Source organism: Chiloscyllium punctatum, chromosome 11 (assembly GCF_047496795.1).
Source record: "Chiloscyllium punctatum isolate Juve2018m chromosome 11, sChiPun1.3, whole genome shotgun sequence".
In the NCBI taxonomy this organism is placed as follows: Eukaryota; Metazoa; Chordata; class Chondrichthyes; order Orectolobiformes; family Hemiscylliidae; genus Chiloscyllium; species Chiloscyllium punctatum.
Genome location: NC_092749.1, coordinates 96,490,344 through 96,506,399, shown reverse-complemented (window position 1 = coordinate 96,506,399; position 16,056 = coordinate 96,490,344). Strand labels below are relative to the sequence as shown.

At 38.6% G+C, this 16,056-nt stretch overlaps 1 protein-coding gene across 6 annotated transcripts in view; it reads right to left on the bottom strand.

Annotated features, from left to right (window-relative positions):
• The window catches only part of stxbp5a (syntaxin binding protein 5a (tomosyn)), a 235,196-nt gene that overhangs the window by 50,440 nt on the left and 168,700 nt on the right, over positions 1–16,056 (bottom strand). For 3 of the 6 annotated variants that reach the window (XM_072581320.1, XM_072581323.1, XM_072581322.1), the window contains 2 exons: positions 12,665–12,724; positions 12,512–12,559 (listed from right to left, as the gene is read on the bottom strand). The exons of the other annotated variants lie outside the window; for them this stretch is intronic. In XM_072581320.1, coding sequence (XP_072437421.1) covers positions 12,512–12,559; positions 12,665–12,724 — 108 coding nt within the window. The remainder of the gene's footprint in view (positions 1–12,511; positions 12,560–12,664; positions 12,725–16,056) is intronic. 6 annotated transcript variants of the gene reach the window in all.

Below are 16,056 nucleotides of genomic sequence, written 5' to 3'. Positions count from 1 at the left end.
GCCACCAATTTCCCACAGTTACCTTGACTATACATCCTCACATCCTGATTCCGGTAAAGATTCTATACCATTCTCCTAAATGCTCAGTCTCTGCCGCATCTGTTCTGGTGATGCCAAATTTGACTCCAAAATGTCGATCTCCTTCTTCAATTGGGAATTTTCCACAAGCCTGGTCAATAGGGCCCTCAACTATATCTGACCCATCTCTCTCATTTCTGCCCTCACCCACCTTCCCTTCCATTACAGCAATAGGGTTCCCAACATCCTCATCAACCATCCCTCCAGAATCCACATCTGATGAATCATTGGCATTATTTCTGCGACCTCCGGCAGGATGCCACAGCCAGCACCCAGAGGAAACCCACACAGACTTGGGGAGAATGTGCAAACTCCACCCGGAATTGAACCCGGGTCTCTGGTACTGTGAGGCAGCAGTACTAACCACTGTGCCACCCACTTTAGTCAATCCAATCTACTGTATTTGCTGCTCACATAGTGCTCTTGGTTACACTGGGGAGATGAAGGGTAGCTGGGTGACCGTTTCATACAACACCAATGTTCTGTCTGCAAAGATGACCCTGAGCCTCTAGTTGCTTGCCACTTTAATATACTGTTTCCTAACCAATATCCGTGTCTTTGGCTTACTGTAGTGCTCCAGTGAAGCTCAATGCAAGATGGAAAAACAGCACCTCATATTTTGCTTGGGAATCCTGCAGTCTTCCGGACTATTAATTTGAGGGCTTTAGCACCTTTTCCCATGTCCTCATACCAACTCCCACTCACTAGGCCTTGTCAGACCATAGACTGACTCCACAAATGAGTTGTTGTCAGCCATTAATTGTCCTCATTAACAGCTACCCATTATCCCATGTTGACTGCTACCCTTCTTTTGTTTGTCCAAATGCTTCCCTCTCCATCTGGGCTCCATCTCCATTAGCCTATCTACCAATGTTTCCTACCTAAAATTGCTTCTGAAGGTCCACTGGGCTCTAATCATTAACTTGGCTCAAAACATTAACTTGGCTTTCTCTCCACAGATGCTGCCAAACCTAAGCTTTTCCAGCAATTTCTGTTTTTGTTGTTGCACACTGCTGCTTTTCAAAGTTTACTTTAGTGTATAATAGCAATTCTGAAGTGTTTTTCTAATACACAATGTGCTCAGTTTAATGAATTACGAAACAGCACACTCAGCTTTTTTCAGTACATCAACTACTTGTATTTTGTAGACGTTTTAACTTACGAAAGCCCGCCAAAAGACTGATTATCAGAAGGAATTTTTTTTCAAACACATGTTATGACATGTGAATAAGAGCTTGACGAGTCATGTAGGTTTTAAGGAATGCCCTAAAGGAGATGATGTAGTGCAGAAAGATTTAGCGAGGAAATGTAGAGTTCACAGCCTAGGCAGCTGAAGGCATAATCGCTAATGGTGGTGAAAATAAAGTCCAATAAGCTCAAGAGTCTAGAATTGGATAGGCATTGATTTTACAGGAATGAAGGGGTGAAGTTATAAGGGAATCTAAAAATCTGGGTGGAATTTTGAATCTCAGGGTTTGCCAGACCTGGAGCAAAGTTAGTTAGCAGACACAAGGCAGAAGTAGGAATAAGAATCCAATTTTGAATGTGATTTCATGGCTATAACTGAATAGATAGAAATGGAACCATATGTGGACAACAAAGGGAGTACTGAAGGAGGATGATATGGTCAACAAGTCAAAAAAATGTCATTTGCAACAAATATATGAGAGCTATTTTAGTACGGTGGCACTGGTGGGAATCAGAATGAAAGGATTCCTAAATACAGTTGCAGGCAATGTAGTTGCAATATTAGAGGGTAGTAACACATTCAGGGCACTTTGAGAACAGTGATGTTATGAGTTAGGAAACAGTTTACAAACAAAATGAAGGAGGGCATTTTCTGATGAAAAAGTGAAGAATAAGGATACAATACCGTACAAGGGAACCATTAACATCAGGTAAATAGTTGGTTAGTGAAGAATCAGGTGAGAATAGAGTTGAAGGAGGAGGTGAATTGCATAATCAGGATGAGCTTGGAGAGAACTTGAAGGAAGATAGCAGAGTTCAGGGCTAGGGCAACATTGAGGGAAAGTTTAATTTGGGTTGGGTGGGATAAACAAAGTGTCAGGGATAACTGACTAGACAGTTTCAATTTTGGAGCCAACGGGTGCATGAGTCCAGACATTCCTCCATATCTGGGAGAAAGTGAGGACTGCAGATGCTGGAGGTCAGAGATGATGAAGGGCTTATTTCCAAAATGTCTATTCTCCTGCTCCTTGGATGCTGCCTGACCTGCTGTTTTTTTTTCAGCACCACGCTCTCAATTCCTCCATATCTGCGAGGATTCCATTCCTGAGAATCCTCATGAATGATGAAATTCATGAGTGCAGAGCTAGTTATTTTACCTGCGGATGTGGATTTTTGTTGAGACTTATTTTTTGGCACAAATAGACAAACTTGTAATTTGTTTTTTGCAGATACAGAGGATTTACTGTACCTCAGAGGGTGGGGGAGAAGGATTTAAGACAACACTTCATAATGGAGATGAGAAGTCTGGGACTATTTTAGGCAGGTTGATCCTGGCATTGGAAACAGTTTTATAGATGAGGAGGAACTTATTTGTGGTGCTTTATGTAGTCCAGCTAGATTTGGCAAGACAGTGTCCCCAAAATAAATGTTCAAATTTGCACTCTACTGGTTTTAATAAGGAGGCCAATTCTCTCCCATTAAAATACAATGACAGTTCATGTACTCATTTTGAATGTAGCAATAAGCCCCCCATGAGTAGAACCCAAAAGCTTCTTTCCATTTCTTTGAAACTCAACAATCTACTCTTACCATTGAAATACAAGGCAACTTTTACAACTGCATGTCGAGCTCAAATATATCCATTCCCCAGAATATAATTTTTGCAGTTATATTTGGAATTCACCAACACATTCTCCTTCCATTTAAATACAAAGTTGTGCATGCATTGGCATTTGCAAGAACTATACCCAACATTTTGCAACTCCCCCGCTGTCAACTAAAGCAGATTATGCAGGGGCTAAATACCATTTGTAGCTTGTTCAGAATCTTTAGTGAGACTATGGTTGCATCCCGGTACAACCAAATTTAGAATGTACATAGAAGCAGTGGAAAATTAATGAATTGGTAGCAAAACAATGAACATTAGCAAACAGTGTAAAAACAAATGTTTAAAAAAGCTTTAAAGATGGCCTTTTGATGACAGTAAGCTATATTTCTAATCAACAAATAAATGAGTCATGAGACCATAAGAAATAACAAAATTAGGCCATGTAGCCTCAAGTCTGCTCAGTTATTCGATAAGATCATGAATGATCTTCTACTTTATTCCAATTTCCTACCCTAAACATATTTCTCCTGATTTCCTCTTTGTCTAAAATTCTATAATTCTGTCTTGTATATACTCAACAGCTAACCATATGTAATCCTCAGAGGTAAATAACTCTAAAGATTTACAACCATCTGGGTGAACAGATTTTCCTCATTTCAGTCCAAGTTATACAATCTTTAGATGGGAAGAACATCTACACTATGACGCCAGAAGGAGTAAAAAATTTCCAGATTTCCAAATGGGCTAAGAGAACCGAGCAGGGAATTGGGACTGATTGGATTGGTCTGCAAGAAGATAGCAAGGGAATGATGGGCCAAAAGGTACAATTGTGCCATAAGTGGTTATGGTTCTAAGCCCTATAAAGAACTTTGTACACTTCACCTCTTTTCAACTCAGGATAATACAGTCCCATTAACTTGGACCAGTGAATTAAACAGCAGGAAAATTGAACAGTGGTCAACGTAATGAAGAATTTATGGAATGTACCCATTCAATGTGCATTAAGAAAAACAGTAACAGAATTTAGCTACTGCCAATGATTTGTCACAAGATTCCCAATTAATAGGAAACTTCAAAACTAGGCTAATAATAATGTAGTGGAATGTTACTCAAGTTTTTTTAAAAATACATACAGCATATGATCTCAGGAAATGATATAACTTTGGGCACCCTAACATCAACATATGCTGAAGATCATTCAGAGAAATACAGGAAATGTAATTTTGGGACTTATATCTCAATATAGACAAAGAAACTGCAATTAGCATTATAGGAAATAGGACTTTATTTGCAGCTCTTTAATCTATCTGCAGAGGAACTTACATGTTTGCATTTCTTATCCATTACTTTAGAAGACAAATGTATGTTAACCTGCAATTAACTGGTTGAATCTTTTATAAACCAGACAAATCACAACTAATAGACACTGTGAATAAACAAACAGCGAATAGAATGAAAACCCATTTTTAACACGAGAAATATCAACAGTCAACTAGTAAGAGCTTGAATGGAGTATATTAATGGAATAATTGGAAAACACTTTTCCTCTTCAATCTGCCCAGATCTATAACAATTAATATGAAATATTTAGCAGATAAATATCCAACCACTTTTGCACATTTCATTATGTCTGCACTAGAGTGTCAAATTCAACTTAAATCACGCTTCCCTATAATATAAACTGAAACAACTATAGGCTATGCAGTCCCTTAAACCTAGCCTACAATTCAATGACATCACTGTCAATCTGTTCCTTAACCTTATTTACCAATCTTGTTTCCATATCCCTTAACGCACTAACTTTAAATAAATGTATCAATCTCTATTCTTAAATTGTCTTGTGGAAGATGATGTCATTGAAAATTATACATTTTCCATAAAAGGTACAATATCCTCTGCCTTAAGTAATACCAAATTGCACAATGTCAACCACTGTAGATAGACTTAATGGCCTTTTTGTGGTGTAAATTTCTGTGATAAACAGAATCCCATAATTTCTAGTTTGAGCAAGTTTAATTGTCTTTGTACTATACAGAACTTATGGATAATTAAGGACATTCATGCGGTTTTACAACTTTTGGAATGGAGAACAGTGGCAAGAAATGCATTTATCATTGGAGGGGCAAATCAACTGACATCTTTATATTTCAAAATAGTTGACCAAATCACCTGAAAGGCAAAAGAGTAATTCAAGAATCCTAAGTAGAAATTTCAGAGACTCAAAATTTGGAGACTTGTAGTCTCTTTTGTTTATAGATAGAAATCTAAGATACTTTCAACTGTGAGACTTCAGGGAAACAATATTTCAAGAATGTGCTTGCTGGAGAGTGAAAACTGAAGACACTTCTTTTAAAATTCTTACATTACTGTGTATTTTGCTTTCATTTCTACAACCCAACTACAAAATTCTCAAGCTCCCCTCACTGTCAATGGATTTGCTCTTCCTGCTGCCAACCATAGGATGCCACTTTGCTACTAAACTCCAAACATTTTTCCAATGTCATAAAATCTCCAAGAAATCCACTGTATCACTATCAAACCCTGGGTCATTAAACCCCCGATAAGGCTCTGTAACCCTAGAACGACCAAGACAGTGCTCCTCAGGTGGCAACGTTTATTATTGATATCACTCTCAATTGAGATAGTTCACATATTAAACATCCACTCCAGACACAGACATCTATATGCAGCACTGAGCCTGTGGCACTTACAAGGGGATGCATCTTCCATATGATCATCAAACCAAGACCTCATTAGTTTTATTTCAGATAAGAGTTAACATCTCTTCGCACTATGCAAAGAACAACAGGAGAGCCCTCGCTTATGTTCTGGCCAATATTTATTGGTTAACAATCATAACTAAAACTAAGATGATTTAATTTGAACTCATTTTACTGCAGGAGATTCCAGACTACAAACAGACTACTGATTTCTATGTTATCACAGTCAAGACAATACTTTGAAAGTACTTAAGTTGCTAAGCACACTCAGACATTCTGAGATTATAAAAGTTATGGTACACGTTCAAACTTCAGGTCCTTGTAGCGCAATAATATTGTCTTACCTCTGGGCCAGAAGAACCCAGTTAAAGTTCCATCAACTCCAGAGGATTGTCACAACATACATGCACAGGTGGACTAAAAATACCTGTACATTTAAAATTTTCCTTTTCCTAAATCCCAGAAACTCATTCTTTCATGCATGCACCTCATTCTCTCTTCCCGTTTCCATCAACAAAACCACCTCTGGCAAACCTTGAGAAATCCCATTCCAACAACAAACTTAAAGCCTTCCCTTCCTATCTCACTAATTATTGAACTACCTTGAAAATTTGTTAGATTTCATGGGCTTCAAATAAAGACAACTGATAAAATGAAATACATAATGAAAAAATATTGATGTCATTCATGTTTTGTTTAGAGAACAGACATGTGGACTTATAGATTCAGCAAATTGATTTGGGTTGGTATTGTAGTGTGCAATGAAACAAAAGACACCTTCTGTTTCGCCTGATTTTGGTTTGGTGGTTGTTCAAATTCAGGCCAAATACATATGGAGTTTAAATGCTAGCTACTGCAAAATCTATGCCCCAGCCTAAAATCACACAAATATTTTATTATTGCCTCAGCTTCTGGAAAGTAACCTAGCCAACTGATTCGAATATAGGAAATGATGTGTGATGCATTCTTGTGTATGGCAACCAGTTAGTAATCTTTTGAATTTGGCAGAGAATGTGTCAATGCTAAGAAGCAACAGTTTTCAGGAATAATTAAGACACTGATCAGAATAAAATTCACATAACTGATTTGAAACTTTCAAGTGCTGGGTCAGACTGATTTTCGTTCTGACAATAGCAAGAAGCAGATGGTCAAGTCCCACTAAGTGCTGATTTACGTGCAGGAATACTGCTCTAAATATATTATGATTGACATTCCCTTTCAGCTGCTCACTGGCTTGCTACCTTGGGGACGACTTTGACAAATTGCAATGCTAAGCAGACTTTCAATATACAACTTAAATATTTATAAATAAGGGCCTAAAATAAAACCATGTTTTATGTATAACGCTTTTAGAAAAATATTTAGTGCCTCGAAATACCATCCCTGTTTTTAAAAAGTAGAATAGTTAACTTGAATGTCCCTCAGATTTAACTATTTGGTACCTCTGCAAAATCAATGAAGGGAGGAGAAGTGGGGGTGAGAGAGGTGGGCACAGAGACAGATGTTGGCGGGGGGGGGGGGGGGGGGGGGGGGGGAGGGGAGGGAAGAAAGAGCGGAGAGAGAGGGGGGGTTGGTGGGTAGGGAGACAGAGTGGGGTAGATAGGGGGAGGGAGTGAGAGGGGGCGAGAGAGACAGGGTTGGGAGGAAGCAGGGGGAAAAGATCCAGAGAGCAAGTGAGTGAGAGAAAAGGTGGGGGGAATGGTGAAAGAATCCACAGAAGCAATAATAATTGGAAATGCACATCAGATCAGAAGAGCACAATATTCCAGAAGGTTGAAGGGCTGGAGGACATTACAAAGATATAAATAATCAAGGTGAGAGATTTGAAAACAAGGATTAATCAAGACTTTGCTTGAATAGGAGACAATTTCGATCAGTAAGCACAGAACTTGAGGCTAATTAAGATTTGGGCAGAAGTGTGGCTGACAGCAAGTTTATGGAAGGTAGAGTAGAGACCAGTCACAATATGCTAGAAAGGTCACATCACGAGGTAACAACAGATAAATGAATGGGGTTAATCACAGAAAAAAGACGAGTGCAAAGTCTGATGATCTCTTGGGGTGGACAATAGTTAAGGTGCAAATGTGATTGGCAGTTCATCTTGGGGTCAAAAAAACCAAATTATATGAACAGTGTGGTTCAGTTTCACATTGTTACTGATGAAAGAAGTAGAGTCAGCAAGTGGGAAGTGGAATTTTGATTTGAATTTGAATGACTTTCTAATTATTAACAAATGAAAAGTTTAGTTTACTAAGTACTGGATGTTGTATATGCAGTTCAACAGTTGAGCAACTGAGCAGGAGTCAAGGGAGGTGCCAGTGAGGTATAGCTACACAGATGACTAATGGCTACCATTCTTTCTTTTCTTCGCTGGCTAAGATCTGTTGAACTCAAAGGAACATTTCAACAACCCCAACTGTTCTAGTATGGCCTTAACATAAATCCTTAACCTCAGTTTGTTGACAGCCACAGCCATAGGACATAACATTTCCTCTGAGTATGAGCAATTCCACAGAAGATTTACTAGAATTGCTAGAGAGTTTATTTTTGACAAGAAAGGTGAATACAATAGAATATAGAGACCTGATCAGAGAAGATAACTCTCACTATTCTTATCTGACAAATCATCTCATAATTTGCACAGGTGGTAGTTCAACATACCCCTGTTGATGAGATCTGCCACTTATCCTAAGTGTAAGAGTGGAGATACAATATTATTTAATCCTTATATAATTTGAGTGAGGGCTTAGACTTGCATTTTTTGTCCTCTTTTATTGGCATTTATATTTCTAGTTCTATTGGTTATTGACAGTTCAAATAATTAGCAGTATTTCCAAAATATATAAAGAAGTGTTCTATCATGAATGGCATATTTTTGATCCAAAGACGTACTATTTTGCTGCTCTATTAGACAGGAAGGTAGACATAAAACATATAGCAGGTAAGAATGAGCAATGGAGGTAGTAGGGCAGATGAATAAAGCATATGGGTTTGTGGGCTATATAAAAAGAAACATAAGGTAAAAATAAAGTGAACACGCTGTGGTGAACCGTTATAAAACAAAAGGTTTAGAACATTCAATAGGAGTAGCCTATTCATTTCTAAGCACCAGATATGCAATCAGAGAAGTTGTAGAAAAGGTTTATGAGCATTGTCCCAGAATGAGGGAAATCATTTGCGTGGATAGATTAGTGAAGTTGGAACTGCTGTCTGAGTTGTCCAAGAGTTTTGATAGAGCTATTCAAATTATCATAAGTACGATAATAAGGATTGACAGGGAGAAATTTATATTTCAATTAGTCAAAGAGCTGAAAACCAGAACAGTCGGATTTAAAGTGATTGTCAAGAGAAGCAATAGCATATTGGGAGAAACATTTTCATGCAATGATCCAGATCTGGAATGCATTGTGTGTGTCGTGGAAGCAGATTCCAACAAGGCTTTTAGAAGAAAACTTAGCAATTATCAAAAAAAAACACGCAGGGGCCTGAGGAAGATGGAAGACTGGGACAATGTGAGCTGTTGTGGTGAAGAAGCAGTACAGACATTACAGGCTAAAATGATTTCCTTTGGTTCTGTAACCATTCTACGAAACTATAATCAATTATACAATACATTAAAATTCAATTTCTTTTAAGGGGTTTAGGAATAGAGAAAATCACAATTGTTATGATGCAAAATGAGGCCACGTGGCCCATTATGCCTGCAGCGGTTCTCTCAATGAAGAATATAATTTAGTACCATGCTCTTACCGTTTTCACGTAACCAGGAATATTATTTAAATATAAATAATCATCTAAATGCCCTCCTGAATGCCTCAATTAAACTAACTCCCCTATACTTCCAGGCAGTATATTCCAGACTTTAACTACTGAGAAAGTTTCTCATATTACTTTTATTGCAATTTACCTTGTGCCTATGCAATCTCAGGAGCGACCTTATTATGAGAGGGGAACCATTTTTCCCTATTGGCGCAGTCCAGCTCCCCTCAATTTTTAAAACTATAATTTTTAGCCTTTCCAATCCAAATAAGTCCCAATTTCTCCAATCTATCCTCATAACCGAAGTTTCTATTAAACATCTTCTGCAAAATTCCCTAAAACGCAACACTTAGAACTGTACATAATAATCCAGGCTTCAACAAATTCAGCATAATCTTCTTAGTCATTAACCTGATGCCTCTATCAATAAAGCCAACAGTACTGTACTGTGTTAAGGTAATTTTGAAAGTATTTTTAGCTATTTTAATAACCTTTTCTTGGAAGTGCAACTCTACATATATCAAAGCGGTGTTCTTTCAATGTAACCTACTCAAGAGGAAAGTATTCTCACAGCTACCTAAGAAAGTAGCAATAATTAGAGAGGAAGCTCTGGAAATTGCATAAATGCATTTTTGAGTTAAATTATGCTTTTTAGGTGACATTTTTTAAAAAGGGCAGCTCTGTAAACATGAGGCGTTTACATGGATGCAGGAATCACCGATGTTCTATTGGCATTGTAAAGGAAAACTTCTAGGCATCTTTATGATGCACGTCAATGACTTTTTGTGGGGGAGACCAACGATTTTGATGAAATAATTATCATTTGAAATCAGCAAGGCATTACTTTAAAGCAGATGCCAAAAAGGGGAAAAACATCTCAACTTAGAGGGTAGGTACGTATCATCAATTATCAGATTTTTTTCACAACAGGAATGCCTCCAAAGAAAAATCATTGAAAGTTTAAGAACAATTTCTTACCGTCTAAGAGTGGGCACCTGAGATTGTGTTTGTTATTAATATCTACATATCCTTGCATAAATACTATTGTTTTCCTCAAAGAAAGGGAATCTGTTGTTAGAAATGCAAGTCCCTTGAAGGGTAAAACAGAATAGTTCCAGAGTTGAGAGCAGGTAACACTCACTGGAATTTGCATTTAAGAGCTGGGTTCTTCCCCAGTGGTGGCTAACTCCTGGACAGGGAAGTGTTCCAAAAGGGAAAAGTGGAAACTGGCGTTTATGCTCAAATATAAGTTTACAATAAAACTCTCGTATATTTCAGAATTTTTACTGCCTAATTCAACATATGGATATAGGTCTGTTAAACAGATTGTTCACTCTCTTGGTATTTTATCTGACCCTTAACTGAGCTTCTGACTGATCATTTTTAACTCCAACACTGACGACTTACAACTTTAACAGTACCCATTTTTACCCCACGTCAGGCCATCTCCTGTTGGCACACTAATCTATCCTTTAGTTAGCTTGTAAGTCAGCTGCTCTAATACTCTGCTAGCTAGCTTCCCATCTTCCCTTCTCAGTAAACTAAAGCTCCTCTAAAGCTCTGCTGCCTATGTCTTAAGTCCCATTTTTGTTTCCCACACATTGGTTCCCAGTGTAACAGTATCAACAATGTTAGATTTTGTACCCTTGGGGTTGGATCATTCAATTATTATACTGCTCTTTTTTGTGTGTAATCTTCTCTAGCCAGAGAACATTTGAGATTGCTGCAACTTCTTCCCTTCTGGGTTCTTGACGATCTCTTTTGTCTCTCCAATGGCAGCTGTACCACCAGGTTCTTATGTTGATAATCTCTCTCTTAAGCCTCTTTGCATCTCCACCCATCCCTCATTTGAGATATTAATTAAATAGCTTCCATCTGGGTTCCTTTTTTAGATGTGAATGACTAAGCAAGACTTTAGCAAATCAGGTGGATTTTTAAAAAAATGTATCATCAAATCAAGGAAGAGTAATTTGGGTACATTTATATATCTAGTTGCATGTACAAAGACAAAGTACAGTGGCATTGAAATATTGCACTAAAACAGTACGGGGAGAGAGTATAAATGCATACTACATACAAAAAGATTAATATATTAAAGCTTGCAAGACCTTGTTAACATTTTCAATTTCAAATCCACATTTATATTGGAAATAGATGGAAACTTGTAAGTTTTAACAACATTCTCCCAAGCAATGTAATGTCATTACATGTGAGAAACTGTCAAACCTTAAGTTTACATCAACAGCTTTCAGCACAAATTTGGACATCATTTATAATAGGAACAGAGAAACAAAATAAACAACAAATGGCTGTAAGATGGAGAGGAATTTACATGCATGCACCTTCATCTAATTATCTCCCAGCTTCTAACCTCTCAAACTCATGACTACACTCCTATGCAATGCCAAGGGACAGCAACCGGCATACATGAATATTGCAGTCCAAATGTTCTGTTCAGGCTTTCCACTAGATAGATGAATAGCCACCAAGATGCAAATGCTTTTCTGTTACCAGAATTTAACAATTTGTTTGCACTTTTAATATTTATTCTTGCAATAAATAGTATCACAAGCCATACAAACTCAGAGCTGTGCTTGCTTCTATTTTTGCTAGAGGAATCAAGTGCAAAAAGAACTGAACCTCCAAAAATTGCATAATTTACCAGTTCAAAGTGAACTAAAATACACACATTTAAAATGAAATATCACTTGTTATAAAAAGGGCACTGAAAATATTTTAATACCTTGGTTTCCCCTTATTGGTTTTACAATTGTTGACTGATTACTTTTAATAGGATTTCACAATGATTCTATAAACTCATCTGTCAGCTTTTTTTTAAAAAAGAAAATACTACCATCTTAATTTATGGAATTATTCTCATACAAATAATGAAAACAGCAGGATCTGGGAGAAGCAATTAAAAATAATTCGTATGATGATCAAACCGCCGATTACAGTTTGAGATGACACCAATCCCAAATTAATAAACAAAGTGATCAAACACAATCATGCACTGTGTCCCAGATCAGAAACAGCCCAAAGCACGGAGTGCAGATTAGAAAAGCCACCAAGCACGATGCTTTGATTATGTATTTGCATTTTGGTTAGTGCTTCAAAAAGAAAGGCATTAGTAAATTATGGAATTATTACTTCATACCTATATCAGATACTACGGTCTTGGATAATTTTCTGCTTTTGATTTTCACTGGAAAAGCATAATATTTGATATGTGAATCAAAAAAAAACTTAATTCCAAAACCAAAATAAAATCTGAGAACTGAAATTATATTGCACCAGAATAATACTATACCCCTTTCTATAAAGTTAGTCAATTTTTGTTCATCTTCAGAATTGCATGAAGAGGTAGAACCTATACAGGAATATATGGACAATGTATTAAATACAAAACAGCACAAACATTTCATCTTCCTGTCATATAATCTAGACTTAAATATATAAGGTGCAAACGTGAGCTTCTTTCATACAATATGATGGCATGACACTCAGATGTATATGTTTCTCCATAAAGGGATATCCTTGAGGAATTCAGAAGAAAAGATCATCTCATTCCCCCTCTCCATGCATTACAAAATTCTGACTGTACCAAGTATATCTTTAGAATTTATTTGAAGTATTAGCAGTGGTCACTTCCAAACAGTCACTTGACATCTGGACAGAGTGAATGCTCCCTCAAATAATTATGCATTTTTGTTGGGGGGAGAAAAGAAAGCTTGAGGTATAAAGCTATTCAGGACAGTCCTTTTTTACAATTTTGCCAATTTTACTTGGGATTGCCAAAACACTGGCCGATCAGCCATCACCATTTCTTCTGGTCATTCACTCAGTCTTCTTCCAGTCTGCTGCTTTAAGTCTCTTGCCATTAGATTGTTCCAACTGTCAGTGCTCCCCTTCCCTCTTTTTTTGACAGTCCAACTTACAGCTTCCTTGTCTCACTCCATGAAGTAAACCATACCACTTTAACCCTCTGCTCTGCTGCTTTCTTTGATGCATCCGAAATTTTCACTGACCCCTTAATGTACTTGTTTGTGATCTTGGCCTTTCTCATCAGAACATTTAATTACAAGAAAAATACATGAAACTGTAACAAGGCAATGTTAAAATATTAACATTACATTAGGATTTGTAAACATTAAAAATCCTGAAGACAGTGGTTCCTTCTTGATGAGAGTTCAGGAGCCATCATCTAATGAAGTCCATTTCCCTATCATTCAGTCGATGTTAGAAACACATATCCCTTCAAAGGCCAGCCAGAACAGCTCCAGAGTTGATTGAGAACAGATGAAAATTCATTTGATCTTCTGTTTAGATACAGATGAAGGAAGCTTTTATCTCCCTGGAGGTAATCTCCTTACCACTGGACCAGAAAGCCGGGATTCAAGTTTCACTTGCTTGAGAGGTGGGTCATAACATCTGACCAGGGTGATTAAATACTGTTTTTTAAAATAAGAATCCAGACCTAGGAGTCTTGTGGCACAGTGGTATCATTCCCTACATCTGAGCTAGAACATCCAAGTTCAAGCTCAAAGCATGCCTGAACAGGTCGATTTAAAAAAATAAGAGTCAGATAGTATAATTGGCTGAAGACATAACCTGATAAGGACTTAACACAGAGAGCTGGTTCCTACCTGAGAGTAGGAACAAATTACTGCAGATGGTGGAATCTGTATTGAAAAAAAACACATATTGGAGATCACAGCAGATTGGGCAGCATCCATGGAGAGACAGCAAGTTAATGTTTTGAGTCCAGTTGACTCTTCATCAGAGCTGAAGTGTGAAGGACAGTATTTATGCTATAGTTTGGGGACGGGGGGGGAAGTGGGTGTAGGGTGCTCGTGGAGACAAGATGTTAATAATTTACATTAAGTGTTTGGAATGTGAGAAATGCAGAACAATGATGCATCTCCTGCCAGACTTGAAAGGACAGTAAGTGAAATGAGGGAGGGGAGGACATGATAGTTAAAAGACAGAAATGGTTCACAGTTTAAAGGTGCTGAACTCAATATTGAGTCCAGGAGGCTGTAAAAGTGCGTGGTCTGAAAATGAGATATTGTTCCTCCAGATTGTGCTGTGCTTCACTGGAATGCTGCAGCATGCCCTGGATAGACACTTGGGCAAGTGAGCAGGATGCTGTGTTAAAATGACTGGCCATAGGAAGGTCTGGGTCTTACTTGCACTCAGACTGAAGATACTCTGCAAAGTGGGCACGCAGTCTGCATTTGGTTTCTCCAATGTAGAGTAGGTCACATTGGGTGCAGTGAATACAATACACAATATTGGAGGTGGTACAGGTGAAATGCTGCTTCCCCTGGAAAGACTGTTTAGGCACTTGGATGATGAGTAGGGAGGAAGTGAAAGGACAGGTGTTGCACCCTCTGTGGTTACATGGAAAGGTGCTGGTGGGGGGGAAAAACATGTGCTGGCGGTTGTGGAATGGATTAGGGAGTCCCAGAGTGAACAATCCCTGCGAAAGGCAGACAGCGGAGAATGAGGGGAAGATGGTTTGGTGGTGGGGCTCTGTTGGTGTTGTCCGAAATGGCAGAGAATAATCCTTTGAATATGGAGGCTCGTGGGATGGTGAGGACAAGGGGAACCCAATTACACTACTGCGAGTGATCGGAAGGGGCAAGGACAGAAGTATGGTGATCGGATGCGGTTGAGGGCCCTGTCAACCACATTAGGTGGGAAACCACTGTCATGGAAGAAGCAAGCCATGTCAGCAGCACTGTTTTAGAAGATGGCATCATCCAGACAGATGCGATGTAGGTGAAGGAACTGGGAGAATGGGATGGAGTCCCTGCAGGGTGTGAGGTGTCATGAACTGTAGTAAAGGTAGCTATGGGAGTCCATGGGTTTGTAGTGGATAGCAATGGACAGTTTATTTTCTGAAATGGAGATAGAGGGATCAAGGAAAGGAAGGAAAGTATCAGAAATTGACAACGTGTAAGTTATAGAGGAGTGAAAACTGGTGGCAAAATGAAGTTTTCAAGGTCTTGGTGGGAGCATGAAGTGGCACTGGAGCAGTCATCAATGTACTGAAAAAAGGTTGTGGGAGCAGGCCAGCGTAAGACTCGAACAAGGATTGTTCCACATATCCCATAAAGAGGGTGACATAACTGGGACCCATGTGGATGCCCATAGCCACTCCTTTGACTTTGCAGAAGTGAGATGAACTGAAGGAGAAATTGTTCAGTGATATAATAAGTTCAGTCAAGTAGAGGAGAGTGGAGGAGGATAGAGCTTGTTCAGGCCTCTGGTCAAGGAAGCAGAGAACACTCAGACCATCCTGGTGGGGAATGGAGGTATACAGGGATCGGACATCCATGATGAACAGGAGGCAAAACAGCACAAACTGGAAGAGCAACATCTCATCTTCAGACTAGGCACTTTACAGCATTCTGGATTTAATATGGAGTTCAACACCATCAAATTGTGAACCATTTCATTCCTTTCTTTTAGCTGATCATGTTGCCCCCTCCTCCATCCCACTTACTGTCCTTGCAAGTCTGGCAGGAGATACACCATTGTTCTGTCATTCTCACATTCTGATCACAATGTAAATTACTAACATCTTTTCTCCACCAGCACCCTACACCCACCACCTCACCAAATCTCACCTCCCCACCCCAAAAAAGAGCATAAATGCTGTCCCTCCACTTCTACTCTGAAGAGCCATCTAGGCTC